The sequence below is a fragment of the Pan troglodytes genome, chromosome 18 (assembly GCF_028858775.2).
Source record: "Pan troglodytes isolate AG18354 chromosome 18, NHGRI_mPanTro3-v2.0_pri, whole genome shotgun sequence".
In the NCBI taxonomy this organism is placed as follows: domain Eukaryota; kingdom Metazoa; phylum Chordata; class Mammalia; order Primates; family Hominidae; genus Pan; species Pan troglodytes.
This window is the reverse complement of record NC_072416.2, coordinates 82,281,866-82,308,779: the sequence shown is the minus strand read 5'-3', so window position 1 is coordinate 82,308,779 and position 26,914 is coordinate 82,281,866. Positions and strand designations below refer to the sequence as shown.

Here is a 26,914-nt window from a genome sequence, read left to right as displayed (position 1 = left end):
GATGTCTTGCCCTGACACAACATGCAGTCTGGAGGGAGAGAAAGCCTTTGATCTTACATAGTGATAGCAATAAAGGGACACATTTAAAGCATCAAAGTTGGGAGCAGGGAGAATGGCGTTGGTGGGTTAGGGCTGGGGCTCTGGAGACCCAGACTGTCTGGGCCTGAGTCTGGTGGGTTTTGTTTGCTTGTTTGTTTGTTTGAGACAGAGTCTCCCACTGTCGTCCGGGCTGGAATGCAATGGCGAGATCTTGGCTCACTGCAACCTCCGCCTCCCGGATTCAAGCGATTCTCCTGCCTCAGCCTCCCAAGTAGCTGAGACTACAGGCGCCCGCCACCACGCCCAGCTCATTTTTTGTATTTTTAGTAGAGACAGGGTTTCACTATGTTGGCCAGTCTGGGCTCGAACTCCTGACTGACCTGATGATCCGCCCGCCTCGGCCTCCCAAAGTGCTGGAATTACAGGCGTTGAGCCACCGCACGCGGCCGAGTCTGTTCTGTCACTGACTAGCTGAGGGTTATCTGTTTGGTGCAAGTTTTGTAATCTCTTAAGTATGTTTCCTCCTCAGTACGAAATGGCGAGAGAAGCCCCTACTGCAGAGCGTTGGTGGCTACCATTATTATTATTGTTATTATTTGGCTGTGAAGATCGGGTATGTGGTGTGGGAAGGGGGCTGGAGCGCCTAGCCGTGTCGGCCCCTCGCCCACCGCCCTCCCTGGGGGGCAGTCGGCACCTTCCTTGCAGCTCCCTCGGCCTGCGCTCCCGTGGTCACCCGCAGACTCCTCCACGCCGGGCTCCTGCGCGCAATCCAGCTCTGCTGCACCACCTGCCGCAGGCTCCGAGGGCTCAGGGTGCATGTTTACTTCGGCGACACCGAACGCCCCGCAGCTTTGGGGGGCCCAGGTTCGAGGCGGACGTCGCTACGGCCCCAGCCCAGCCAGACACTCCCCTCTTTCCTTCTTCGCCAGCCGCTGGCGCCCTACTCTTTACAGCCCAACGCTTCTCCTGTCGCCAAGGCAACCGCTGCGCACGCGCACTCGGGGCGGGCCGGCGCGCTGGGGACGCCGGGGGTGGGGGCGGGTCTGAGACGGCTCCACCCCCGGCGCGTGCGCGGGTCACGTGAGGGCGCGGCGCGGCAGCAGCTGCGGCGGCCGAGACGGGGGCGGCGGCCGCGCGGGTCTGGCGGGACCGGTTTGGAAGAATTTGCCGCCCTGCAGGTACCGCGCCCCCCGCGCCCTGGGCGCCCTCTCGCGGCCCTTCCGCCCCAGACCCCTCCTCGGTCCCCTCAGCGCCAGCCGGCTGCTTGGCGAGACCCCTCTGAGCTCTCACCACGCCCCCCAGGCCCCGGGCCCCCTCCGCTGCATCCGGCCCCGAATCCCCTTGGCGCCCCTGACCCCAGGAAATCTCCGTCCCTCCGTCCCGTGAGACTCCTTCCTTCAGACCAAAAAGCCCCAGCCCCGCCCCTTCACATCTCAGAGCCCCCCTTCCCCCGGCTCCATCCTCACGCCCCCCGCCGCGGCGCTGCACCCCTGTTCTCTCCCTTCCCCCGGGCCTTGCCCCCCAAACCCCGAACCCCGTTGTCGCCGGCGCATGCCCTGCCCTCCCTGCAGCCTCTCACCCGGCTCCTCCCCCGAGCGGCCCCAGCAATCGCCTCCTTTGTCGGTGCTTCTTTATTCTCATTTCTGAACGATTTGGTTTGAGTTGTTGTTGCCGTGTTTTTCTAAAATGGAAATATGCAGCGGTCGTGGGTTCAGCCAGGATTTCCGAGTTTGCTCGTGTTGACTGGGCCTTGCCGGGTGCTGGAGAGGAAGGGCTGGGAAGAAGAACCAGGCAGGTCCCCGTTCTGAACGTGCCTCCCAGACGCAGCCCCAGAAACCGGATCGCTGCAGCGCCCCTCGGCCATCCCAACATGATGTGTACAGGTGACTGCGAGGCAGTCGGGGGGTCTCACAGTGGGCTCCCTGGACAGGACTCTGCGCCTTGCTGTACCTCCATGTGAATTGCAGGTAGCCCCTTTCTGAGTTGTGGGGTCTTGGGTGTGCTACTTTACATCTGTAAGACTTAATTTCCCCATTTATAAACGGGATAGTCTGACTGCGCTTTATAAGGTTAATGAGAGAATAAAGTGGGACAATAGGAATAAAGCACTTAGCAGAGTCTTTTGCATAAAGTGAGCTCTCAGTTTTACTCTGACCGCCACAGATATCCAGTGGCTAACATCAAACACAATAATTGTGGCTAATAGCTTAGGTCTGTTGAACACTCATGGACCCGCACTGTTCTGAGTGCTTTCTATGGACCACCTCATTTTATTCCTCTTGTAGTTCTTAGGCAGGAACTGTTAATGCGCTTTCGTACAGGTGATGTGAGCAACGTGCAGAGGCAAAGTAACTTCATTCAGGACACACAACTCTTAAATGGAGAGATGGATTCCAACCCAGGCAGGCCCCTTTCAGAGAGAGCGAAACAGAGAGAGAGAGAGAGTGTGTGTGTGTGTGTGTGTGTGTGTGTGTGTGTGTGTTGATTGATTGATTGAGACAATCTCGCTCTGTCGCCAGGGCTGTACTGCAATGGTGCCTGCGATCTCACCTCCAGCTACCTCTGCCCGCCAACCCGCACCCCGGGCCCAAGTGATTCTCCTGCCTCAGCCTTCCAAGTAGCTGGGATTACAGGCACGTTCTATCACACCCAGCTAATTTTTTTTTTTTTTTTTTTTTTAGTAGAGACGGGGTTTCGCTGTGTTGGTCAGGGTAGTCTTGAACTCCTGGCCTCAACTGATCTGTCCGCCTTGGCCTCCCAAAGTTCTGGGGTTACGGACATGAGCCACTGTACCCGGCCAAGTTTGTGGTTTTAATCACTGCTGGAATATTCCAGGGCAACAGAGTTGAACAAATTGGTGCTACTTTTTTTTAAAGTAGGTTTTTAAAAATCGAAATGAATTACGCATGACATAAAATTTATCATTTTAGCCATTTTACAGTGTATAACTCAGTAGTTCTTGCTATAGTCACAATGCTATGCAACCATCACCAGTAACTAATTCCAGAACATTTAATCACCTACAAAAGAAACCCCAACCCCATTAACAGTCATACCTCTTTTCTCCCCCTGTCCCTCAGCAGCCCTAAGTTATCTTCTATATGGATTTGCTTACGCTGGACATTTCATACAAGTGGAAACATACAACATACGGCCTTTTGTATTTGGTTTCTGTCCTTTAGCATAATGTTTTCAAAGTTTATCCATGTTGTAGTATGTATCAGTACTTCATGCTTTTTTATGGCTGAGTAATACTCCTTTGTGTGGATAACACCACATTTTGCTTGTTCATTCATTTGTTGATGGACATTTTGTTTGTTTCTGCCTTCTGGCAGTTGTGAGTAGGCCACTGTGAACCTGCAAGCAGGAGTTTTATGTGAGCAAAAGTTTCTAATTATCTTGGGTATCTGCCTAGGAGTGGGGTACTCTGAATATTTTAATTCTTACTGCATAAATACAGACATGACAGTGAAGAGTGTTGGATATTGGATGAGAATCCAGGTTTCTAATTCCATGTTGCTGCCCTTTAGGCTCAGCTTCCTTGTGCCTTTAGTCCTATACCAAAAATTGGCAGTGAAGGTAAAGACATCCCAAAAAGTCATGATACACCAATGCTAACTTTGTCAAAGTGCTGACGCAGAGTATGAAAAGCTTAAGTTTTTTTCTCAAGAGTGAAATTTGAGCTTTGAACACAAAGCAGTATTTGATTCTGTTTATTAAATGTAATTGTCTACAGCAGCATGTCAGGTGCTGAGGAGGAATATTAAAGATGTGTGAGATCCGGCCGGTGGCATCCCAGTGCTTTGGGAGGCCAAAGTGGGCGGATCACAAGGTCAGGAGTTCAAGACCAGCCTGGCCAATATGGTGAAACCCCCGTCTCTACTAAAAAAAAAAAAAAAAAAAAATACAAAAATTAGCCAGGCATGGTGGCACATGCCTGTAGTCCCAGTTACTTGGGAGGCTGAGGCAGAAGAATTGCTTGAACTTGGAAGGAGGAGGTTGCAGTGAGCTAAGATCGCGCCATTGCACTCTAGCCTGGGTGACACAGCGAGACTCTGTCTCAAAAAAAAAAAAAAAAGATGTGTGAGATCCCAGCCTCTCACCATCACAAAACGCCAGGAGGATTAAAGACTTAAACTGCGGTGGCTCACGCCTGTAATCCCAGCACTTTGGGAGGCCGAGGCGGGCGGATCACGAGGTCAGGAGATCGAGACCATCCTGGCTAACACAATGAAACCCCGTCTCTAATAAAAATACAAAAAATTAGCCGGGCGTGGTAGCGGGCGCCTGTAGTCCCAGCTACTCGGGAGGCTGAGGCAGGAGAATGGCGTGAACCCGGGAGGCGGAGCTTGCAGTGAGCCGAGATCGCGGCACTGCACTCCAGCCTGGGCGACAGAGCGAGACTCCGTCTCAAAAAAAAAAAAAAAAAAAAAAAAAGACTTAAACTGAAAAAGCAAAAGTGTAAAATTTCTAGAAAATAATTCGAAAAAATTTCTTCATGACCTGAGGCTAAGGAGGGATTTCTGAAATAAAACAAACCCTAAAGCAGAAAGATTGATATATTTGTCTATTTCAAAATTAAGACATTCAGCCGGGTGCAGTGGCTCCCACCTGTAATCCCAGCACTTTGGGAGGCCAAGGCAGGTGAATGGTTTGAGCTTACGAGTTCGAGACCAGCCTGGGCAACATGGCGAAACCCCATCTCTACAAAAAAAAAAAAAAGTTTAACTGGGCTTGGTGGTACATGCCTGTGTCCCAGCTACTTGAGATGCTGAGGTGGGAGGATGACTTGAGCCCGAAAGGCGGAGGTTGCAGTGAGCTGTGATCATGCCACTGCACATCAGCCTGGGCAATAGAGCCAGACCTTGTCTCAGTAATAATAACAACACATTTAGTTCATCAAAGACACTATAATAAGACACAAAACATACAGAGAGCTAGTATCTAGAATATTTAAAGAATTCTTACAAGTCTGAGAGAAAAAAAGGGAAGGACAAAAGATAGGAACGGGCATCTCATAGATTACAAAACACAGAAAGCACATACATATAAAAAGGACTGCAGCCTTACTAGTGACCAGGGAAATGTAAATTAAAACCATAATGAGATAACATTTCACAGCCACCCTGTTGGCAGAAGGTGAAGCTTTGGACGCTACCAGCCAGTGACATTGAGGAGTGGCACGAACCTGCTGCTGGCGGGAGTGTGAATGGGTTCTGCCGCTTTGCAAAAGCATTTGGCAGTGGAATGCATGTGGCCCAGCAGTTAAACCATGGGCAAATCCCTTTGCAAACTCTTGCACAGGTGTGCAGGAGATGGGGACAAGCGCTCCCTGCAGTGCTGTTCCTAACTGTAAAGTCAAAACCAGCAGAAACAGTTCACCTGCCTAGCACCAGCAGCAGGGGGACCTGTGAATTGTGGTGCATCGGAACCAGCAGCAGGGGGACCTGTGAATTGTGGTGCATCGGAACCAGCAGCAGGGGGACCTGTGAATCGTGGTGTATCTGAACCAGCAGCAGGGGGACCTGTGAATTGTGGTGCATCGGAACCAGCAGCAGGGGGACCTGTGAATCGTGGTGTATCTGAACCAGCAGCAGGAGGACCTGTGAATCGTGGTGTATCTGAACCAGCAGCAGGGGGACCTGTGAACTGCGGTGCATCTGAACTGTGAAATACTGTGCAGCTGCAGAGGAGGGTGGACTGCAGCTGCAGGGGCATGGATGAGTCTCGGGAATAATGTTGAGTGAAAGAAACAAGTCACCAAAGGGTCCATGTGGTGTGGTTCCTTTATGTGAGGTTCAAAACCAGGCGAAACTTAGCAGTACTGTGACTGTTTCAGAATACATGCTTGGGGTATACATTTGTTTTGTTAAAAGAGTCAGGGAGTGACTACCCCAGAATTTAGGAGAGAGGCTGCCTCCAGGATAGAGGAGGGGCTGTAATCAGAGGAACAGCATACAGGACTTCCACGACACTGGTTTTGTTAAGTAGGCTGGTGGCTAAGTGGCTGTTTTATTATTCTTTGAACTGTGCATAATAGGTTTTGCATACTTTTGTATATATTTAAACATTTTTGCCAGGCGCGGTGGCTCACGCCTGTAATCCCAGCACTTTGGGAGGCCGAGGTGGGTGGATCACTTGAGGTCAGGAGTTCGAGACCAGCCTGACCACCATGATGAAACCCCATCTCTACTAAAAATGCAAAAATTAGCTGGGCATGGTGGAGGGCACCTGTAGTCCCAGCTACTCGGGAGGCTGAGGCAGGAGAATCGCTTGAACCCAGGAGGCGGAGGTTGCAGTGAGCAGAAATTGCACCATTGCACTCCAGCCTGGAAGACAGAACAAGACTCTGCCTAAAAACAAAAATTTCTTTTAGTTACAGAAAAATTCGTTTTCTATACATCTCCTGCCCTCCAGAGGCCTATGCTCTCCTTGGACAACCAAGAAACCAAGATATAAGCAAGTTGAGTGTTTAAATAGAATCCAAAGCAGTGTGTGCTAAGTGCCACATGGGTAAGAGAGGTGGAGAGGAATTCAGAGGTGGGGGCAGTGCCACGGCCTGGGAAGGGAAGGGACAGGAAGGGAAGTTTCTCCCTAGGGCTGACATGTTGTTGGTGCTTGTCAGGAAGTGATTGAACCGAGGAGAAGGCATGGGACTTGAAAGGTCAGGAAGAACAGAGGATTTGGAGTACTGAGTACAAGACAGATTCACACTCTGAAAAAAGTAAGATTTATTTGGAAAAATGTTTTCAATGAAAACAGCCATCGCCCTGGAGCCTTACTGAAAAGCCGGACAATCCCAGCTGGTGAGGAGGAGGACCTCAGGTCTACCCTGGTCAGTCGAAGATGGCAGGAACCTCTGAGACTTTCTGGCTCCTGAATACACGTAGTGGTTTTGGCTTAAGGGAGGTTGCAGAGTTTTCAGCTTGTCTCTTCGCTGTCCTGAAAGCTGAACTGACTGTTCATCCATCCCTTCCTCCCACTGTTTATCCTTATCCCCTGTGGCTGATGTAACAAATTGCCATAAAGGTAGTGGCTTAAAATGACACAGATGTCTCTTCCTTCTGGAGATGGGAATCTGAAGTCATTCTGACTGCGCTAAAGTCAAGGTGTCAGCAGGGCTGCGTTCCTCTGGAGGCTCCAGGGGAGAATCCTTTTCCTTGCCTCTGCCAGCTTCTAGAGGCCACCCCCAGTCCTTCACTGGTGACCCACCCCTCTCTCTATTATCGAAACCAGCAGCACAGAGCACCCTCAACTCGAGCTCTCTCTGACCTCTCCCTTTGTAGTCACATTGCTCTCTCTCTTTGATCTTCCTGCCCCCCTTACAAGGACACATGATGACATTGGACCCACCCTCCCCAGCTCAGAGTCGTTAACTCAGTCACATCTACGGAGTCCCTTTGGCCACATAAGGTGACGTATTTACAGGGTCTGGGGATTAGGCTATAGATATCCCTGGAGGCCATTACTGTGCCCACCACACTGTCGTTCGCTAATGCTTTGATTGTCTTTTTTTTCCATCCTACTTGCTTTGTCTTCTTTAAAACCCTGGCCAGTCTGCCTTGTGTTCTTTTACCACCCGCCCCACATCACACGCATTTGGATAGCTTGGTGATGTCCATGTTTCAGCCAAGACTTTCCTCCCAGAACTCTTGGTCCATGAAGGTTTTTGTATTTGATTTGATTGCCCTTTACACTGCTAGGTGGAGTCCCCTTCACTGTGGAGTGGGATCATGTTACAGGCCACAGCAGTGGTGCTTTGAAGAGGTGACTTTGCTCCTTGCAGTTTTGACCATAATTGTCCCGTGACGCTTTTGTAGTTGTAACGTTTCCTGTAGGTTTTTGATGACTCCTGCCCTGTAGAAGTAGAAAATGCTTAAAAGATAATAGGGACTTGCTCTTCTTTTCCTAGTTTGGGGACAGTTCTGGTTTTGTTTTGTTCACAGATGTTTTAGTTTTCTGCAGAGATGAGAAAACAAAGCTTAAAAATTTTTTTAAATTATTTTATATTTTTCCAACTTCATCGAAGTATAATTGACAAATAAAATTATATAAATTTAAGGTGTACAACATGATTTGATATATGTATACTTTGTGAAATGATCACCACAACCAAATTAGTTAACACATTCATCACCTCAGTTACTTTTTTATTTCTTTATGGTGAGAACACTTGAGATCTATCCTCTAAGCAGATTTTAAGCCTGCAGTTTGGTATTGCTCACTACGGTCACTGTACTGTACATTAGCTCTCCAGACGTATGCATTTTATCTAGTAACTAGTCAGATACCTAAAGTAACTTTGACGAGGCTTGATATCTACATATGCCTTAGTGGACTTCTAGGCTTAAATGTGTGATAAATTCCTTTGAAAGTTTCAGTGAGAGGCTATGAGCTTTTGAAATTTGGTGGCTTTGGGGAAAGTACTGATTTCTTTTGTCATGAGAAAAATGTTATTTTCCATCATGTACAGAAGGGTGGGGAAGAAGATTGAGAGCAGGGAATGAGTTTTAATTTCCAATTCTCTTAACATTTTTGGCCCATCAGGGTGTGAGTGAATGTGTGAAGTGTCTGGCAAGGCTGAGAAGCAGCAGAGGCCACAGAGCCTTGGCTCTCCGTGTGGCCCTCCTTCATCCCCAGCTGAGTGACCAGGGCTCAGGAGCCCCCCTCCTCCCCTGCTGCGTTACCTTCCTAAACAAGCCCCACCAGCTCCCTCCCTTGGTGCTCAAGGAGGAGGTCCATGCACTCCAGTCTGGCGTGAAGGCATCTCCAGTCTGCCTCTCCCAGTCTCCTTCACGCCTGTGCGCCTGCACACATGGGGCGTCACACAGGACAGCACAGCCTGTGCTGTCCATGCGGGGGACTTCCTAATGTTTCCCGAGTAGGCCAGACCCTTGACGGTGCCGAGCCTTTCTCCATGGGCCCGGGCCAGGGAGGCCCCTTCCCTCCTCTCTGCCCAGAAATTCTGCTCACACTTCAAGACCCATTTCACCCCAGTGGCACCCTTGCCACCTCATGTTGCAGTTGCTCTGTTTATCTTTCTCTGACTTCTGTGTATACCGGGTGGCACGGAGTCCTGGTTTATTCATGATGGTGTCCTCAGTCTCTGACACTTTGTATTTTTCATTGCTGTTCTAGAAGTTTGGTTTTCCGTGTAGATCTCGAGAGACTGTAGGACCAGTGACCATGTGTGTTTAGGCCTCTTCGCTGTGTTGTTCACTATCCATTCCTAAATTGGCATTTGAATGTATCAGTCTTCTGTGGGTTTTGTGGATGTGAGTCAGATTTCTTTGTCTTGAGCTGCCTCTGAGGAATGAAAAACTTGCGTTTCTGTCCATCAAGGCTGAGGACCAGACCTTGAATGCCATCAGCCCCCCTGATGCTCTGTGATTTTTAAAATATACATAGCAACAATAATATTAACACACGTTTAAGGTACTTGCACATGATGGTGCTCCCCTGACAAGAGGTGAGGGGTGTCTAGTGGGGGCGTTGAGAAGCTGGGCCATGATGGGCTTGAAGCCTCTCAGCCCCAGGTTCCTGTACTCACCTCTGCAGTGGGTGCATCTCCTCTGCTGGCCTGAGTGGGAGGTCCCTGGTGGGTTTAGCACACAGGCTTTTCTTCCTGTAAAGGATCAAAGGAATTTGTGGGTGGTCCGCTCATGAGCTGGGGGCTGAGCGCTGGACAGGAAAAGACTGCCTGTGAGCTGCAGCCAGAGACGTGGTAGTGTTGAGCTTCTTTGTGCCAGGAATTGTGGAAGGTGCTGGAGAAACAGAGAGGAGTAGAATTTGGCCTCTGCCCTGGAGGACTGTAGCCTGCTGGGGTGGTCAGAGACAGAACAGTTGCAATGCAGTGTGTGTGGTGGAGGAGAGGGAAAATGTGGACCAGGGGTTTCCTTTCATTTCCTCCTTAAAGCATCTGACCCACTCACAGCCTAGGGGGGCTGCCCCCAAACACTGTAGGACGCCTTCCTCCCTGCCACCCTGCCAGGAGATTAGACAGGTGGTGGACACCTGAACTAAGGTGGGCCAGCCAGAATCCCTGCCAGGAATTTGGAAAGAGAGGCCAGGGCAGCCTGTGGCAATGTGGATGTTCCAGGGAACGCTGCAGGTGGAGCTGAAGAAGGGGTGTGCAGAGTGAGGCAGCGGGAGGCCCAGGTGAAACCCAGACAGGCACCAGGCAGAAAAAGGCACCGAGGGCAGCTGTGGCTGCTCTCTTCCCCGATGCCGGCCTGGTGCCTGGGCGGTGTTTCCCCAAGGGCTCCTGGGATTGGAATGGGCTTTTGTCCCATTTGTTGAAATGTTCCCTAGGAAAAAAGGCATAGGAAAAGGGGGGCACCCTCCAGCTGTGCCTGAGGACGCGTGGACTCTGCCCCCAGCAGACGCCAGGCGCTTTTCTTATTCTGAGAGGAGGGTACTTGGTGCTTAGTACATGGTTTGCTGCCTGTACAGAGATTCATGGCGTAAGAATTTTTGTGTTTTCTTAATTTTTGAGCACTTGGATGTTAGTTTAATGTAAAGTTTTCCCAGCTGAACTATGAGGAAAAGGAAAGGCATTTGTTTCTTGTTGGTTTTATTCACAGATTGGCCTTAAGAGAAGGACGGAGCCACATACTGCTGACGGCCCAGAACTGGCAGACAGAAGGTAAGAGACCCCAGGGCAGGGAACGACCACAGCAGAAAAACTGGGGCCCGCTTTGTGGTCAGGCGCCTTTTGCTAGACATTTACTTCAAAAAGGTTCAGATTCTTGAAAAAAATCGGGCTTAAGGAGGAAGCTTCTATCTGTGTGGGTTCCTCCATGAGGCAAGCCTGACCTCCTTTTTGTAGCGAGAGCCTTACTCTATAGGCTTGGAGCAACTCATTTCCCCACAAATACTGCTTTGGCTACAACCCATTGATCTTGATATGTAGTATCTGTTTTTTCTTTCTTTCTTTTTTTTTTCTTTTTTCTTTTTTGAGACAGAGTCTCCCTCTGTCGTCCAGGCTGGAGTGCAGTGGCGCGATCTCGGCTCACTGCAAGCTCTGCCTCCCGGGTTCATGCCATTCTCCTGCGTCAGCCTCCCGAGTAGCTGGGACTACAGGTGCCTGCCACCACGCCCTGCTAATTTTTTGTATTTTTAGTAGAGACAGGGTTTCACCCTGTTAGCCAGGATGGTTTTGATCTCCTGACCTTGTGATCCGCCCGTCTCGGCCTCCCAAAGTGCTGGGACTACAGGCGCGAGCCACCGTGGCTGGCCTGTGGTATCTATTTTTTCATTGAAAACACTTGTTTTAACAGCCTAGATGTATGCCTACCTGTTATTAGAAGAATAAGCTTAATATTCCAAGTGTCTAGGTTTCTTTAGTCATAGCTTGTTATTCCCAATTTTATTACATTTTGCTTGAGAGGTCCTGGTACATACAGGTAATTACATACAGGTAATTGTTTTTGCATTTACTTTCCTCATGGCCTTGTGTTTGATTAGTTATGACAAAAGGCACCCACACTTTTTAAGAGTTATTTCCGGAACTCACAATTTAGGATGGTCTAACATAGAATCTTGGTTGTTTTTTTTGTTTGTTTTTTGGGGTTTTTTTTTGAGATGGAGTCTAACTCTGTCGCCCAGGCTGGAGTGCAGTGGTGCAATCTTGGCTCACTGTTACCTCCGCCTGCTTGATTCAAGTGATTCTCCTTCCTCAGCCACCCAAGCTGGGCAGTCACCACCATACCCGGCTAATTTTTGTATTTTTAGTAGAGATTGGGTTTCACCATGTTGGCCAGGCTGGTCTTGAACTCCTGACCTCAAGTGATCTGCCCACCTCGGCCTCCCAAAGTGCTGGGATTACAGGTGTGAGCCACCGTCCCTGGCTGGAATGTCAGTTTTTAATGTTCTTATAGGATATTAATGTTTTGGGCCTGTCTTTGGGAGTCCAGTACTTAACGACTGTTCAAGGGCTACAGCCAGTGTGAAAACTCTGATACCGTGCCCGTCATCAGCATATCCAGCAGCAGGAGGGTTGTGGGAGGGGTGGTGGCGCGGCTTCCTCTCATGCAGATCTGGCAACAGGTATGCTCGTTCGCTACACTGAAGGGGGGCCCTAACTTTGAATATATTTCAAAGGATTGTCAATCAAAGGATTTGGGAGCAGTAAGGGGTATTGGTGACTGCTGTACCGAAGATTGCTCAGAAAAAAGAAAGACTTTGTTGAACTAGACAGCTCATATTTTAGGTCATCTCAGCCATTCTGGTTCATAAAGAAAAATTACCCCAAAGGAGCATTTATTTTAGTTGTTTTTAGCTTAAGTATTTGGTTTATGTACTTAGTCAAATTTAAAATGTTTCCTTTTCGTGATGAACTTTGGCATTCTCATTGTGGGAGGTGAGTTTCTGTGCACAGAGCCCCAGTGGACAGCATTTTACCTGTAGGGAATAAAGGGGCCCAACTTTTCATTTGAGGAAAACTTTTTTGTTTGTTTGTTTTGAGATGGAGTCTCACTCTGTCGCCCAGGCTGGAGCGCAGTGGCATGATCTCGGCTCACTGTAACTTCCTCCTCCCGGGTTCAAGCAGTTCTGTGCCTCAGCCTCCCAAGTAGCTGGGATTACATGTGCCCCCCACCATGCCCAGCTAATGTTTGTATTTTTAGTAGAGACGGGGTTTCACCATCTTGGCCAGACTGGTCTTGAACTCCTGACCACCCACCTTGGCCTCCCAAAGTGCTGGGATTATAGGCATGAGCCACCGTGCCCGGCTGTGGAAAACATTTTTTAAACTTAATGCCGCATTAGCTTAATTTGGTAACTTAATATAGCAGCAATATCAACTTAATAAGGTACCAGTATGAAACTTTCTTTTTTAGAGAGATTGTTTCCTTATCGTAGGGCATTTAGGAATCCTACTGCTTCTCCATTTCTTCAGTTTTCAGTCATATTTCTTGTGTACGTTTTGTTGATTTGTAATTCACACTACACATTTATATATATTTATTCAACAGTTTTAAAATTATTTTATATGCCTTTTATCACAATATGGTGCTATTCTTATATGTGTTCCGTTTCAGTGGTTCATTTGTTTTCTTCTGCTTGGTTCCTTTTTTACTTTGCAAAACTTGGTTGAGCTCAGATTACACTGCAGTGGAGTAGGAGGGAATTCCCCATTCTTTCTCAAACTTAGGCTAATTTGTGCTGCTATTGTTGGGTATTTTCTTAGTTTCCAGACTTTTTTTTTTTTTTTTTCTATTTTAAAGGGATTTCTTCAAAAGTTGCCACCCCCAGAAGTTTTATATTTCTTTTTCTTTTGGCTTAAAATCATGTTCTTTTTAGAATATAAGCTGTGTTCTTGGGTTTGTGTGTATCTGAGTTCCCTGTAATATAAGTGTAGTCTATTGCAGTTGTTTTGATATTTTGTCTTTCGCAGGATGCACACAGTTGGTTAGGCTGATATGAAGTCCACTCACTCGGTCTGTGGCCAGACCCCCCATGCCTGGCCTTTGTCTACTTCTGCAGGGTTATCTCTGATTGCAGGCACACACCTACCAGATCACGTGGCATTTTACATTATTTTGTTAAATGTCTGCGTCTTCACCTAGGGACGGTCATTTAGTTCATCTGTGAATCCTTTGAATCACAGTACATAGAACATAGTAGGTGCTTAGTATATACTTGTTATGTGGACACTCAACAGAGTTGTGTTGGACTTTTCTTTCCTCAAATGTAAGAGACCAGGCAACATAATGGTTACAAATTAAGTTAGAAGATGGAGGAGTGCTCCCTCTATTGTCATTTGAGAAGCCATTTTTCCAAGCTTGGAGGGTATCTCTTTAAAAAAAATTTTTTTTTAATTGATGTAAAGGTTTTTGAAAGCTGAGTTTTGTCTCCAGTGGATTGTAAGCTTTTGAGGCCAAGGCCATGTCTTAGTGCCACCTCTGTTTCATCTCCTTTGTCCCTACACAGGTAATAGGTCCTCCATTCTTGCTGATTATGAATAAAGCAAATACATGTACCTCTGCTATATGAATTAGAAGCTTTCTGTTTGTTATTATTAGACTAGGAGCATGTTACAGGCGCAGAGCATATTGTGTTTATCTCTGTAGCCACAGCATGTAGTGTAGTACCTGAATTTTAGTGGGAATTTGGTAACTTCTGGTAGTTATGTTGATTAGTCTCCTTGGAAGAAAGTAACTTTATAAGCTACAGATGTTAAATGGTGAGGTCATAAATTGGCTGAATCTCCAGGCATGGTTGCTCACACCTGTTATCCCAGCACTTTGGGAGGCCAAGGGTGGCGGATCACCTGAGGTCAGGAGTTTGAGACCATCCTGGCCAACATGGTGAAATCCCATCTCTACTAAAAATAAAAAATTAGCCGGGCGTGGTGGCATGTGCCTGTAGTCCCAGCTACTTGGGAGGCTGAGGCAGGAGAATCACTTGAACCCGGGAGGTGGAGGTTGCAGTGAGCCAAAATCGCACCACTGCACTCCAGCCTGGGCGACGGGGTGAGACTCTGTCTGATAGATAGATAGATAGATAGATAGATAGATAGATAGATAGACTGAAACCGTGCGCCACGTACATTTGAAAAGTTAGTGTTATTTGAACGTACAGTTGACAAGATCTGATGCCCTCAGCTGGATGTCTTCACTCAGACTGTGTATGTTCCTTTAATTTATTAACCAAAGAGGCTCTCTCTCTTTCCCTCTCCCTGCAGGTTGCCATGGCTGCTGTTGACAGTTTCTACCTCTTGTACAGGGAAATCGCCAGGTCTTGCAATTGCTATATGGAAGCTCTAGCTTTGGTTGGAGCCTGGTATACGGCCAGAAAAAGCATCACTGTCATCTGTGACTTTTACAGCCTGATCAGGCTGCATTTTATCCCCCGCCTGGGGAGCAGAGCAGACTTGATCAAGCAGTATGGAAGATGGGCCGTTGTCAGCGGTAACCTACTTTATAATCAAAATAATCTTTTCTGTGAAGTCGGATGCATTATTCAAGGAGCTCTTGAATTTAATGTGGTGTTTTTATGGGAACATGCTGATAAAAAAATAAAACTTATGGCTCCTGCCGTGATTATGTTCACGTTTCATTTTCTTACTGCTCTCATCTTAGGAAGAACTTGCCTCATGATTGGTATCCTTCCTATTCTGCTCTCTCCTGTTCCCAGGCCTCCTCCAGACCCACTTCCTACTACGTGCTTTTCCTTTTTGTTCTCTGTTTTAAAATTGTCTCGAAAGTGTTACCACTTTCAGAAATGCTTCACCTATTTTGAATTTCATTTTATGAAGATTTCCCAGAAAAGCACCTCCTGCCACTCATTCAAGCCAGATAGTAGTTTGAAAACAAATTCCTACTGTGTCTCCTAATCAATATGGTGAATGTAAAATAACTCCCTGTCCTTGTGTCAGGATGTCTGGGAGAGTGTATAGCATGCGCCCTTCACATTCCTGATTCAGCAACAGTGTCCTTGACTCGTAGATACTAGAACCGACTTGATTTCTTGTGTGAATTTTTCTCTGACTAAACCTGACAGGGGGTACATTGGGTCCATTTTAAGGGTCACACCGTGAAATACGCATGCTCACTTTTCCTGACTTGCATCCTAGGTGCAACAGATGGGATTGGAAAAGCCTACGCTGAAGAGTTAGCAAGCCGAGGTCTCAATATCATCCTGATTAGTCGGAACGAGGAGAAGTTGCAGGTTGTTGCTAAAGACATAGCCGACACGTACAAAGTGGAAACTGATATTATAGTTGCGGACTTCAGCAGCGGCCGTGAGATCTACCTTCCCATTCGAGAAGCCCTGAAGGACAAAGACATTGGCATCTTGGTAAATAACGTGGGTGTGTTTTATCCCTACCCGCAGTATTTCACTCAGCTGTCCGAGGACAAGCTCTGGGACATCATAAATGTGAACATTGCCGCCGCTAGTTTGATGGTCCATGTTGTGTTACCGGGAATGGTGGAGAGAAAGAAAGGTGCCATCGTCACGATCTCTTCTGGCTCCTGCTGCAAACCCACTCCTCAGCTGGCTGCATTTTCTGCTTCTAAGGTCAGATATTACTTACTGGAAGATGAAATCCTAATGCCACAGCACATTTATTAACAATTGTTTGGTCTGATTTGTTGAACTCTTTGTCAGCAACTCACATATGCTTATCCTGTATTTTTTCCTGAATTGATAATAAGCAAGTCTTTTTTTCTCCTGAATTTTCAAGTTCACCCAGAATTAAAAGTCTTTTCCTCCCCTCTGTCTCAACAGGCTTATTTAGACCACTTCAGCAGAGCCTTGCAATATGAATATGCCTCTAAAGGAATCTTTGTACAGAGTCTAATCCCTTTCTATGTAGCCACCAGCATGACAGCACCCAGCAGCTTTCTGCACAGGTGCTCGTGGTTGGTGCCTTCACCAAAAGTCTATGCACATCATGCTGTTTCTACTCTTGGGATTTCCAAAAGGACCACAGGATACTGGTCCCATTCTATTCAGGTAGGAGTGTGCTTCAGGTCTCATAATTAGGTTAATGCATCGTGAACCTATCTCAGTGATACAGAGAAATCTGATTAAAGCCTAAGATGAGAATTGTAAATTCTGACTCTTAAGCCTGACACTTAATAATTTTGGTTAAGACACTAAATTTTCTTTTTTTTTTTTTTTTTTTTGAGATGGAGTCTGGCTCTGTCGCCCAGGCTGGAGTGCAGTGGTGCGATCTCAGCTCACTGCAAGCTCCGCCTCCCGGGTTCATGCCATTCTCCTGCCTCAGCCTCCCGAGTAGCTGGGACTACAGGCGCCTGCCACCACGCCTGGCTAATTTTTGTATTTTTAGTAGAGATGGGGTTTCACCGTGTTAGCCAGGATGGTCTTGATCTCCGGCCTCATGATCTGCCCGCCTCAGCCTCCCAAAGTGCTGAGATTACAGGCGTGAGCTACTGTGCCTGACCAAAGACACTAAATTTTCTTTTGTGAGATTATTACATTAAGAATTTTCAAAAGTTCAATCTATGTGGCACCTTAAAGTGAAATATACTACTTTGGCTGGGGTGTGGTGGCTCACATCTGTAATCCCAGCACTTTGGGAAGCTGAGGTGGGTGGATCACGTAAGGTCAGGAGTTCAAGACCAACCTGGCCAATATGGTGAAACCCTGTCTCTACTAAAAATATAAAAATTAGCTAGGCTTAGTGGTGTGTGCCTGTAGTCCCAACTACTTGGGAGGCTGAGGCAGGAGAATCGCTTGAACCCTGGAGGCGGAGGTTGCAGTGAGCCAAGATCACGCTACTGCACTCCAGCCTAGGCGACAGAGCAAGGCTCTGTTTCCAAAAAAAAAAAAAAAAGAAATATGCTGCTGTAAGTGGATGTTAGGACTATAAAAATACTAAGTATTTACATGGGAATTTCAAAGTAAAAGATTCTAGTACTGCTTGAGGGTTACCTCTCAGTGAAAAATATAATCCAAAAAAACCACAAAACCACAAGATAGGGCTGTATTTCATGCAACCATTTTATCAAATAATATCTCTATAGTCTTAGACTAATTTTTTCAAGAAGCGTAGAATTTTTATTTTAAGCTTATTGTTTAGGCATGACAAAGGATTGGTACCTTTTAGTACTGTAGAAAGTAACTTTCTTAGATATTTGAAATTGTGATCGTAAGTATTAATTTGAGAATGCATAATTATCTATTACAATATATTTGAGTTCCTTTATCTGGTGTAGTAAAGAGATGTGCCCTAGTTTAGAATTTTTTTTTTTTTTGAGATGGAATTCCGCTCTTGTTGCCCAGCCTGGAGTGTAATGGTGCGATCTTGGCTCACTGCAACCTCCACCTCTCGGGTTCAAGTGATTCTCCTGCCTCAGCCTCCGGAGTAGCTGGGATTACAGGTGCATGCCACCACGCCCAGCTAATTTTTGTATTTTTAGTAGAGATGGAGTTTCACCATGTTGGTCAGGCTGGTCTCGAACTCCTGACCTCAGGTGATCCACCCGCCTTGGCCTCCCAAAGTGCTGGGATTTACAAGCGTGAGCTGGCAGGGCGTGGTGGCTGAAGCCTGTAATCCCAGCACTTTGGGAGGCCAAGGCGGGCGGATCACGAGGTCAGGAGATCGAGACCATCCTGGCTAACACCGTGAAACCCCGTCTCTATTAAAAATACAAAAAAATTAGCTGGGCGTGGTGGTGGCGCCTGTAGTCCCAGCTACTCAGGAGGCTGAGGCAGGAGAATGGCGTGAACCTGGGAGGCAGAGCTTGCAGTGAGCGGAGATCACACCACTGCACTCCAGCCTGGACGACAGAGCAAGACTCCGTCTCACAAAAAAAAAAAAAAAAAAAAAAAAAAAATACAAGTGTGAGTCACTGCACCTGGTCCGAATTTTTTTTTTTTTTAATATTCGGAGTTTTCTTAATTATCAAACAGATATTTTTGGGACTGTTTGCATAAAGAGTATTAGATTTGCCACTACCAAATAAACATATAAGTATATCAACAGTTAATTATTGCTTTTATGAAAAGTGAGAGATTAATAAGAAGCAGTTTTGGTCGGGCGTGGTGGTGGCTCACATCTCTAATCCCAGCAGTTTGGGAGGCTGAGGCTGGTGGATCACCTGAGGTCAGGAGTTCGAGACCAGCCTTGCCAACATGGTGAAACCCCATCTCTACTAAAAGTACAAAAATTAACTGGTCATGGTGGTGCACGCCTGTAGTCCCAGCTACCTGGGAGTCTGAGGCATGAGAATCGCTTGAACCCAGGATGCGGAGGTGGCAGTCAGCTGATCATGCCACTGTACTCCAGCCTGGGTGACAGAGCTAGACTCTATCTCAAAAAAAAAAAAAAAAAAAAAGAAGAAGCAGTTTTATTTAAGTAGTTGTTTCCAGGTCCTTTAATTACTTGAGAAAAGCAGAGAAACCTAAAAAGTAGTCTTAGAAGTCACTGACCATAAAATTTTTTTAGAAATAAAGATATGAGGATCAGGTTTAGGTGCAGTAGATGTTTTGACTGTGTTTATAAAACACAAACATTTTACTCAAAATTAAATTTTGTTCACATTGATAAACTTTCCTTGAGAATGTATTTTTCTGCCAAGAAATTCTGTTAAGCTGATTTAATTCCTGGAATAGTTTTCTGTATAAAGTTGTTAAAACTTTCTGTTTTCATTTTATGTTACTCAAATTATTTTCAACACTATCATTTTTTATTTCCAATTTTACATCAAAGATTTGATTCATCCTTTGCTGTTTTGTCCATGGCATATTTCTCTGATAGCTTTTGCTGCTGTAATTTTGTTCACAAAGTGCCTGAGTGTGTGTGTGTGTGTGGGTGTGGGTGTGTCCTCCCTGGAGAGTAACCTGTGTCCATTTATTGACAAAAGGATTGAATGACCTCTATTATCATTCATCAGTTCAGTTCAAGACTAGAATGTCAGTACTTGCCAAGGGCCTGTCTCTCTTCTCTTTCGTATACACGGTAGTAGAACTTTCATTCGGTTTTGAACAAATCTGTTAGAGGAGTGTAGGCTTTCTCCACCTCAGCACTGTTGGCATTGAGAGCAGATAATTCCTTGTCATGGGGAGCGTCCTGTGTATCTTAGGATGTTGAACACCGTCCTGGGCCTCCACCCACTAGATACCAGTAGCATCCACTCCCAGTGTGACGACCAAATTTGTTTTCAGACATTGCCCTATGTCTGCTGCTAGCACAAAGGCCCTGAGTGAGACCCTGAAGCAGAGCAGCATCAGCAGGACTCCCTTCCCTGGTCCCCTGAGCTCCCCCATCATAGGTCAAGATACCATCCCAAGGTCCTGGTGTTTCTGACCTGTTTTCTTCTTGAACTTTGTTCCATACTACCCCTCAAGCCCCAGTTTTCTCATAGACTACTAACCACGTATGCGTCTGTCTGTTCCAACTGATATATTCCTATAATGATTTTGTGGTGTTTTTTTTTTTTTTTTTTTGAGACAGAGTTTTGCTCTGTTGCCCAGGCTGGAGTGCAGTGCCACAATCTCGGCTCACTGCAAGCTCCGCCTCCCCGGTTCACACCATTTTCCTGCCTCAGCCTCCTGAGTAGCTGGGACTACAGGCTCCCGCCACCACGCCTGGCTAGTTTTTTGTATTTTTAGTAGAGATGGGGTTTCACCCTGTTAGCCAGGATGGTCTCGATCTCCTGACCTCATGATCCACCCGCCTCGGCCTCCCAAAGTGTTGGGATTACAGGCATGAGCCACCGCGCCCAGCTGATTTTGTGGTTCTTAACCAGTGAAAATTTTGTTCATATCATGTTAAGTAAAGACAGAATTGTATTTACATGCAGGACAGTCCAGCCTCATTACAGAAAGTAGGGTAGGTGGGTGGTGGTCATGTTTCTATTCCATGTAGAATCTAGGGTAAGATCTTAGGCAAAAATAGGTATTCAATACAGTCGTGCCTGCAGGCTTTTTCCTTTGTTGTATTTAATGTGATTGGTGGGTATTTGTTGTGACTGGTGGGTATTTGTTGTGATTGATTGGTGGGTATTTGTTGTGATTGATTGGTGGGTATTTATTGTGATTGGTGGGTATTTGTTGGGATCGATCGGTGGGTATTTATTGTGATTGATTGGTGGGTATTTGTTGTGATTGGTGGGTATTTGTTGTGACTGGTGGGTATTTGTTGTGACTGGTGGGTATTTGTTGTGATTGATTGGTGGGTATTTATTGTGATTGGTGGGTATTTGTTGGGATCGATCGGTGGGTATTTATTGTGATTGATTGGTGGGTATTTGTTGTGATTGGTGGGTATTTGTTGTGACTGGTGGGTATTTGTTGTGATTGATCGGTGGGTATTTATTGTGATTGATTGGTGGGTATTTGTTGTGATTGGTGGGTATTTGTCGTGATTGATCGGTGGGTATTTATTGTGATTGATTGGTGGGTATTTATTGTGATTGGTGGGTATTTGTTGTGATTGATTGGTGGGTAATGTGATTGGTGGGTATTTGTTGTGATTGATTGGTGGGTATTGTGATTGATTGGTGGGTGTTTGTTGTGATTGGTGGGTGTTTGTTGTGATTGATTGGTGGGTATTTGTTGTGATTGGTGGGTATTTGTTGTGATTGGTGGGTATTTGTTGTGACTGGTGGGTATTTGTTGTGATTGATTGGTGGGTATTTTTTGTGACTGGTGGGTATTTGTTGTGATTGGTGGGTATTTATTGTGATTGATTGGTGGGTATTTGTTGTGATTGGTGGGTATTTGTTGTGATTGGTGGGTATTTATTGTGATTGATTGGTGGGTATTTGTTGTGATTGGTGGGTATTTGTTGTGATTGATTGGTGGGTATTTGTTGTGATTGGTGGGTATTTGTTGTGATTGGTGGGTATTTGTTGTGATTGATTGGTGGGTATTTGTTGTGATTGCTTGGTGGGTATTTGTTGTGATTGGTGGGTATTTGTTTGATTGGTGGGTATTGTGATTGGTGGGTATTTGTTATGATTGATTGGTGGGTATTTGTTGTGATTGGTGGGTATTTGTTGTGATTGATTGGTGGGTATTGTGATTGGTGGGTATTTGTTGTGATTGATTGGTGGGTATTTGTTGTGATTGGTGGGTATTTGTTGTGATTGATTGGTGGGTATTTGTTGTGATTGGTGGGTTTCATGTGCTGGTCTGTGTACTTGTTCCTTCAGTGTTGATTTTGGGTTCTAACCTTACAACCTTTTTCTCTTTCATTTTTAGTTTCTTTTTGCACAGTATATGCCTGAATGGCTCTGGGTGTGGGGAGCAAATATTCTCAACCGTTCACTACGTAAGGAAGCCTTATCCTGCACAGCCTGAGTCTGGATGGCCACTTGAGAAGTTTTGCCAACTCCTGGGAACCTCGATATTCTGACATTTGGAAAAACACATTTAATTTATCTCCTGTGTTTCATTGCTGATTATTCAGCATACTGTTGATTTGTCATTTGCAAAGCAGACATAATACCGTCAGAGTGCTGTGAAAAACCTTAAGGGTGTGTGGATGGCACAGGATCAGTAATGCCTGAGGCTGATTGACGACATCTACATTTCAGTGCTTTTTCCCTAAGCTGTTTGAAAGTTACGCTTTTCTGTTGTTCTAGAGCCACAGCTGTCTAATATTGAAATATAATATGATTTGTCAGGTCTTATAATTTCAGATGTTGTTTTTTAAGGGAAATCGACCATTTCACTAGAGGAGTTGTGCTGGTTTTTAAATGTGCATCAAGAAAGACTACTGAAAAGTATTATTTTATAACTAAGATTGCTGGTACTCTTAGGAGAAATCTGTGTGTATTGTATAGCTCTAGCTGTGTGACTATCTGTAATGAAAATGCTGCACTTCAACTGGTATTTCATTAGAGAACCGTGTGTGTGCGTGTGTGTGTGGTGCCTTTGAGCAACTTTATTTATGGTTACCATATTTTTAAAAAGATTTTTTGTCAGGATGACTTAACATGGACTCTTATAGGGTATTAAAACAATCTAGATTATTCCTTTTCATCCTAAATAAGCCTACCAAATTTCATGCTGTTGGTTTGCCATGAATGATATTACTTCCTACATTATATTTTTGTTTTTTCAAATCTGCTGTGGAATGAACTTATTCCTAGATTTGGATATGTAAGAGAAACCTGCAGTCATCTTTTGATTTATAAGGCAATTCTTGTGGATAAATAGTGATTTCTCAGCCTCTGACCCATTTTATAACTGAAATTTAGCCCTTTAGAGCTTGTTATATGTGGTTTTCCTACGTTTTTCTATGTAATATTATTCCATTCCAGTAGCATTATTGATAGAAATAATAAGTATTTATGAAATAGTAAAATATGGACAAATTACGTGTGTGACATATCTGTCAAAATAAGTTAGAAGCTTATTCTTGGTTTGTGTAATGAATTTATGTATTGTAGTGAATACCTTTACTGCTGTGAAGATAATTATGCACAAACCCTCACAATACGCGTTAACATTGAAACCTATGAAATGTCCTTAGTTTGGGTCGTATAAAGCCAACCATTTTTGAGGACCATGTACCTAGTGCTTTGAAAACTGTAAGTCACTATATGAATATGACAATATGTGCACATTTAAAATTCAGAGCTCGGCATTGTGATACTGATGCAGAAGCTAGTAGATTAGTTAAAAGTCTGGACTTCTGTGGCATTTTTTTCGTGACGTGATAATCTATCATAAGCAGACCTAAGCACAGTTTTATGAACACAATTTTGCCCATGACATTGCCTACAGGATTTCCAGATGTGACTTGCACTCAGAAGATCAGTGGTCAACTTCAGGAGCTCTTCCACGCTTAGATCATGTCTTCAGAACTTAGATGTGAAAATCTACACACTGGGAGATGCTGTGAGCCCCAAGGTTTTGATGGAGTTTGCTTGGAATCCTCTTGACTTCATGCCACATTGACGTGAACTTTGATGTATAATAAGCAGCAGCAACTTCATGTGAAAATATTGTCAGGTAGTTATATGTAAGGTTACGTGGTCCAGTAATGTCTTAGATTGATAAATTAGGTATGGAATCAGAATCAGTGTTACGTGATGAGAATAGGTGAACACACCTTGTCAGTGATGATGTAAAATTCTCTCCTTGGCAGGACATGGGCAAACATGCTGATTGGTGCAAATGTGGTGCCGAGCTGTCCATAGCTGCAGTGAAAGATGAAGAGCAAGACCTTCTCTAGGTTTTCTAGCTTTCATTAAATGTATTTTTTCCCCCAGAGCTAATTTGAAAGTTGATTGGACCACTGTGGATGGGGTCTCATTAAGAATGTGGGAAATAGGGGCCGAGTGCGGTGGCTGACACCTGTAATCCCAGCAGTTTGGAAGGCCAAGGCGGGTGGATCGCTTGATCCCAGGAGTTCGAGACCAGCCTGGGGAACACATCCTGTCTCTACAAAAAATACAAAAATTAGCCAGGCATGGTGGTGCCTGCTTGTAGTCCCAGCTACTTGGGAGGCTGAGGCAGGAGAATTTTTTGAGCCCGGGATGCGGAGGTTGAAGTGAGCCAAGATTGTGCCACTGCACTCCAGCCTTGAGACAGAGCGAGACCCTGTCTCAAAAAAAAAAAAAAAGAACGTGGGAAATATGAACCTTTGAAAGTTAATCTGTGAATTGAAAGTTTAACAATAAAAGTAGTTGTTTCTGTTTCCTTTGGAAGAGTTTTGTTCCAGATATTTGTAATTTGGTTGTTTGTAATTTGGAATGAGAGAATTTTTTTTTCCTTAGGAGTGATTGCAAGAAATTAACATGAACAACAGTGGTCATAACTGATTAAAAGCTGACACGTCAGTAACAAAATTGTTTATAACTATGTGCCTAGTCTTTGGAAGCTACTGGGTTGACTTCTGGATCTCTTTCTCTTGGTAGGTTGAGTAAGGTGAAGATTGATTTGATCATGGAATTTGGCTGTGTGGATGGAGATCATTGGTGATTTTTTTCCATGAGCCATTTCAGTCTTCAAGCTAGAATTGTAATGGATTCAAGAGAGAGTGGGAAGAAGAAAAAAAGGGAAGAGAGCAGATAGAGACAGCTCCCAGGAGACTTTCCTGTGTTTTCCTAACCTTGATTACTTAAAATCTAATCACATTTGGGAACCAGAGGGTTAGGTGGTTATGTCCTCAAAACCTATTCCAGTCAATCTATGTCTCAGTCTCAGTATTGGCTTGTGTGTTATTTATCTTTTTAAAGATTCATATATGTTTAATGAGTATAAAGCCAAGCATAGGACAGTCGTGAAATCAGTAGAAATATTCTGTGTTATTCCTGGCCGCGTGCAGTGGCTCACGCCTGTAATACCAGCACTTTGTGAAGCCGAGGCGGGCGGATCATGAGGTCAGGAGTTTGAGACCAGCCTGACCAACGTGGTGAAACCCCGTCTCTACTAAAAATACTAAAATTAGCCGGGCGTGGTGGCGCGCCCCTGTAATGCCAGTTGCTCAGGAGGCTGAGGCAGGAAAATCACTTGAACCCGGGAGGCGGAAGTTGCAGTGAGCTGAGATCGCACCACGACACTCCAGCCTGGGAGACAGAGCAAAACTTTGTCTCAAAAGAAAAAAAAAAAGAAATATTCTGTGTAATTCCTATGGTGAGACTGAAAGGGAAGGGAGGCGGCTCTAGAACCCACTCTGGAACGTGCACAGATAGAACTTCCACTTCCACAGCAGGCCCCCTGCGAGGGCGATGTGCTCTGGCCAGCCCCGCACAGCGCCACTGTTGAGGGCGGGATGATGGTGCCGCGGGCATGGAGCCAGGTGCTCCGGGGGGAGGGGGTGGGCAGGCTCATGGCCTTCCCGTGGCGTGACGTTGACACCCTTCTTCAGTAAGTGTTTGCTCAGGTGGTTGTGGAAATACTTAGGGGGGTGACCTCCATCAGTGAGTTGGATGGGAACTCACAGTGGGGCAGGACTTGTGTCATCATGCTTTGTGGACAGTAGTTTCCGCTTATCCATAGTTTTGTTTTCTGAGGTTTCAGTTACCTGTGATCAATCAAGGTCCGAAAATATTCAATGGAAAATTCCATAAATAAACAGTTCACAAGTTTTAAATTGCACACAGTTCTGAGTAGCATGATGACATCTCGCACCATCCCACTCCCTCCTGCCTGGGATGGGAATTCTCCCCATGTCCACAGTTTCTGTTCAGGTAACCCTTATTTTACTTCGTAATGTCCCCAAAGCCCAAGAGTAGTGATGCTGGCACTATGGATATACTAAGAAGCTGTAAAGTGCTCTTTTAAGTGAAAAGGTAAAACTTCTCCACTTAATAAGGAAAGAAAAACATTGTATGCTGAAGTTGCTGAGATCTGCAGTAAAACAAATCTCTCCATGACATTGGGAAGAAGGAAAAAGAAATTCATGCTAGTTTTGCTGTCACACCTCAAACTGCCAAAGTTCCAGCCACGGTGAGTCCAAGACCATCCACCGGAGGTCTTGGAACATGTCCCCTCGGATAAGGGAGCACTACCGTAGGCACTGCAGGCTGTCACGGTGTTGTCGAGGATAAGGCATGTGTGACACTGTTGTCATACAGCTGATACCCTAGGCTGTGCTTGTTGGAACAGTTTACCTGCTCACTGACCCAGAAGCTGGGGATGCAGGTGGCATCCTCAGCCTCCTCTTGCCTCACCAGCCCGTGCTGTGTAGCTGCTGCAGCATGTCACCACAGTGGCATTGACCGTCTGTCCCATTCCCTAAGCCACCGGTTCCTCTTTTTCCTGGGGCTGCTCAGGCAGGGGTTCTCCATGCCTTGAGCATCACAAGAAGCTTGCAGTTGCCAGGGTCCAGGCTGTTGGCAGGGATTGAGAACCTCAGTGCGATGGGAGGCAGATGATGGAGAGATGGGTGGGGCTGGAGTCAGATGTGAAAAACCCGTTATTTAGCAGCTTCTCAGGGGTTCGGGGGTGCTGTCGGATTTGAAGTACCTTCTGGACGAGGGAGGTGGCCATTGGGTAGCTGTGCTTGGGAACACTGTGTGTGTTCTTGACCAGAGGTAGGTCTCTTAGACAAGAGGTTTCAAAAGGTGGTTTGCCCACTAACAAGGTATGTGTGATGTACCCAAGGGACCACACATCTACCTTGAAACGGTGCCCTTTCTTTCCCAGCACCCTGGGAGTTACGTAATCAGGAGTCCCACCCAGGGTCTTCCTCTGCCTTCCATCATGTTCGACTTTGGTTGCCAGTCCAGATCTTCCCGTTTTCACCTCCAGGTCATCATTCAGGAAGAGGGGGTACAGCTTGAGGTCCCGGTGACTAATCCAGTTTCAGGCAGGTGCCGGCAGCCAAGGATGATCTACTGTGGGCAGTAGTGCCCTCAGGCTTAGCGCTCTCCCCGTGTGCGACTCCATGAGAGGTCTCAGGTGGCAGAGCTCCAGCACCAGGAGCATGAAGTTGTCCTTGAAA

At 45.9% G+C, this 26,914-nt stretch overlaps 2 protein-coding genes across 18 annotated transcripts in view; one reads left to right on the top strand and one right to left on the bottom strand.

Moving 5' to 3' along the window:
• The window catches only part of DNAAF1 (dynein axonemal assembly factor 1), a 33,831-nt gene extending 32,694 nt beyond the window's left edge, over positions 1–1,137 (bottom strand). For 6 of the 16 annotated variants that reach the window (XM_016930277.4, XM_016930278.4, XM_016930273.4 and 3 more), the window contains exon 1: positions 734–1,132. In XM_016930277.4, the coding sequence (XP_016785766.3) occupies positions 734–857 (124 nt within the window). In that variant the 5' untranslated portion in view covers positions 858–1,132. Of the gene's footprint in view, positions 1–733 lie in introns of all 16 variants that reach the window. The other 10 variants (XM_054668511.2, XM_054668515.2, XM_016930274.4 and 7 more) reach the window with 3 other exon arrangements.
• HSDL1 (hydroxysteroid dehydrogenase like 1) lies at positions 1,085–24,173 on the top strand. 2 transcript variants are annotated; one of them, XR_675084.5, is made up of 7 exons: positions 1,085–1,217; positions 10,623–10,684; positions 14,726–14,951; positions 15,617–16,062; positions 16,273–16,500; positions 21,718–23,475; positions 23,612–24,173. XR_675084.5 is itself a non-coding variant. In XM_003315213.7 (6 exons), exons 3-6 carry the CDS (start codon positions 14,732–14,734, stop codon positions 21,814–21,816), a joined length of 993 nt encoding a protein of 330 aa, XP_003315261.1. In that variant the 5' UTR covers positions 1,085–1,217; positions 10,623–10,684; positions 14,726–14,731; the 3' UTR covers positions 21,817–24,173. The 2 variants fall into 2 exon arrangements, 1 of the variants encoding a protein (XP_003315261.1); XM_003315213.7 differs by having other exon boundaries at positions 21,718–24,173.
• The last annotated feature ends 2,741 nt before the right edge of the window (positions 24,174–26,914 follow it).

What these genes read in the sequence shown, in the direction of transcription:
- HSDL1 (XM_003315213.7), top strand. Translation starts at nt 14,732, where the DNA reads ATGGCTGCTGTTGACAGTTTCTACCTCTTGTACAGGGAAATCGCCAGG. An exon ending in CTGCATTTTCTGCTTCTAAG is followed by an intron (nt 16,063 to 16,272) that starts GTCAGATATTAC and finishes CTGTCTCAACAG; the next exon opens with GCTTATTTAGACCACTTCAG. An exon ending in ACTGGTCCCATTCTATTCAG is followed by an intron (nt 16,501 to 21,717) that starts GTAGGAGTGTGC and finishes TTTCATTTTTAG; the next exon opens with TTTCTTTTTGCACAGTATAT.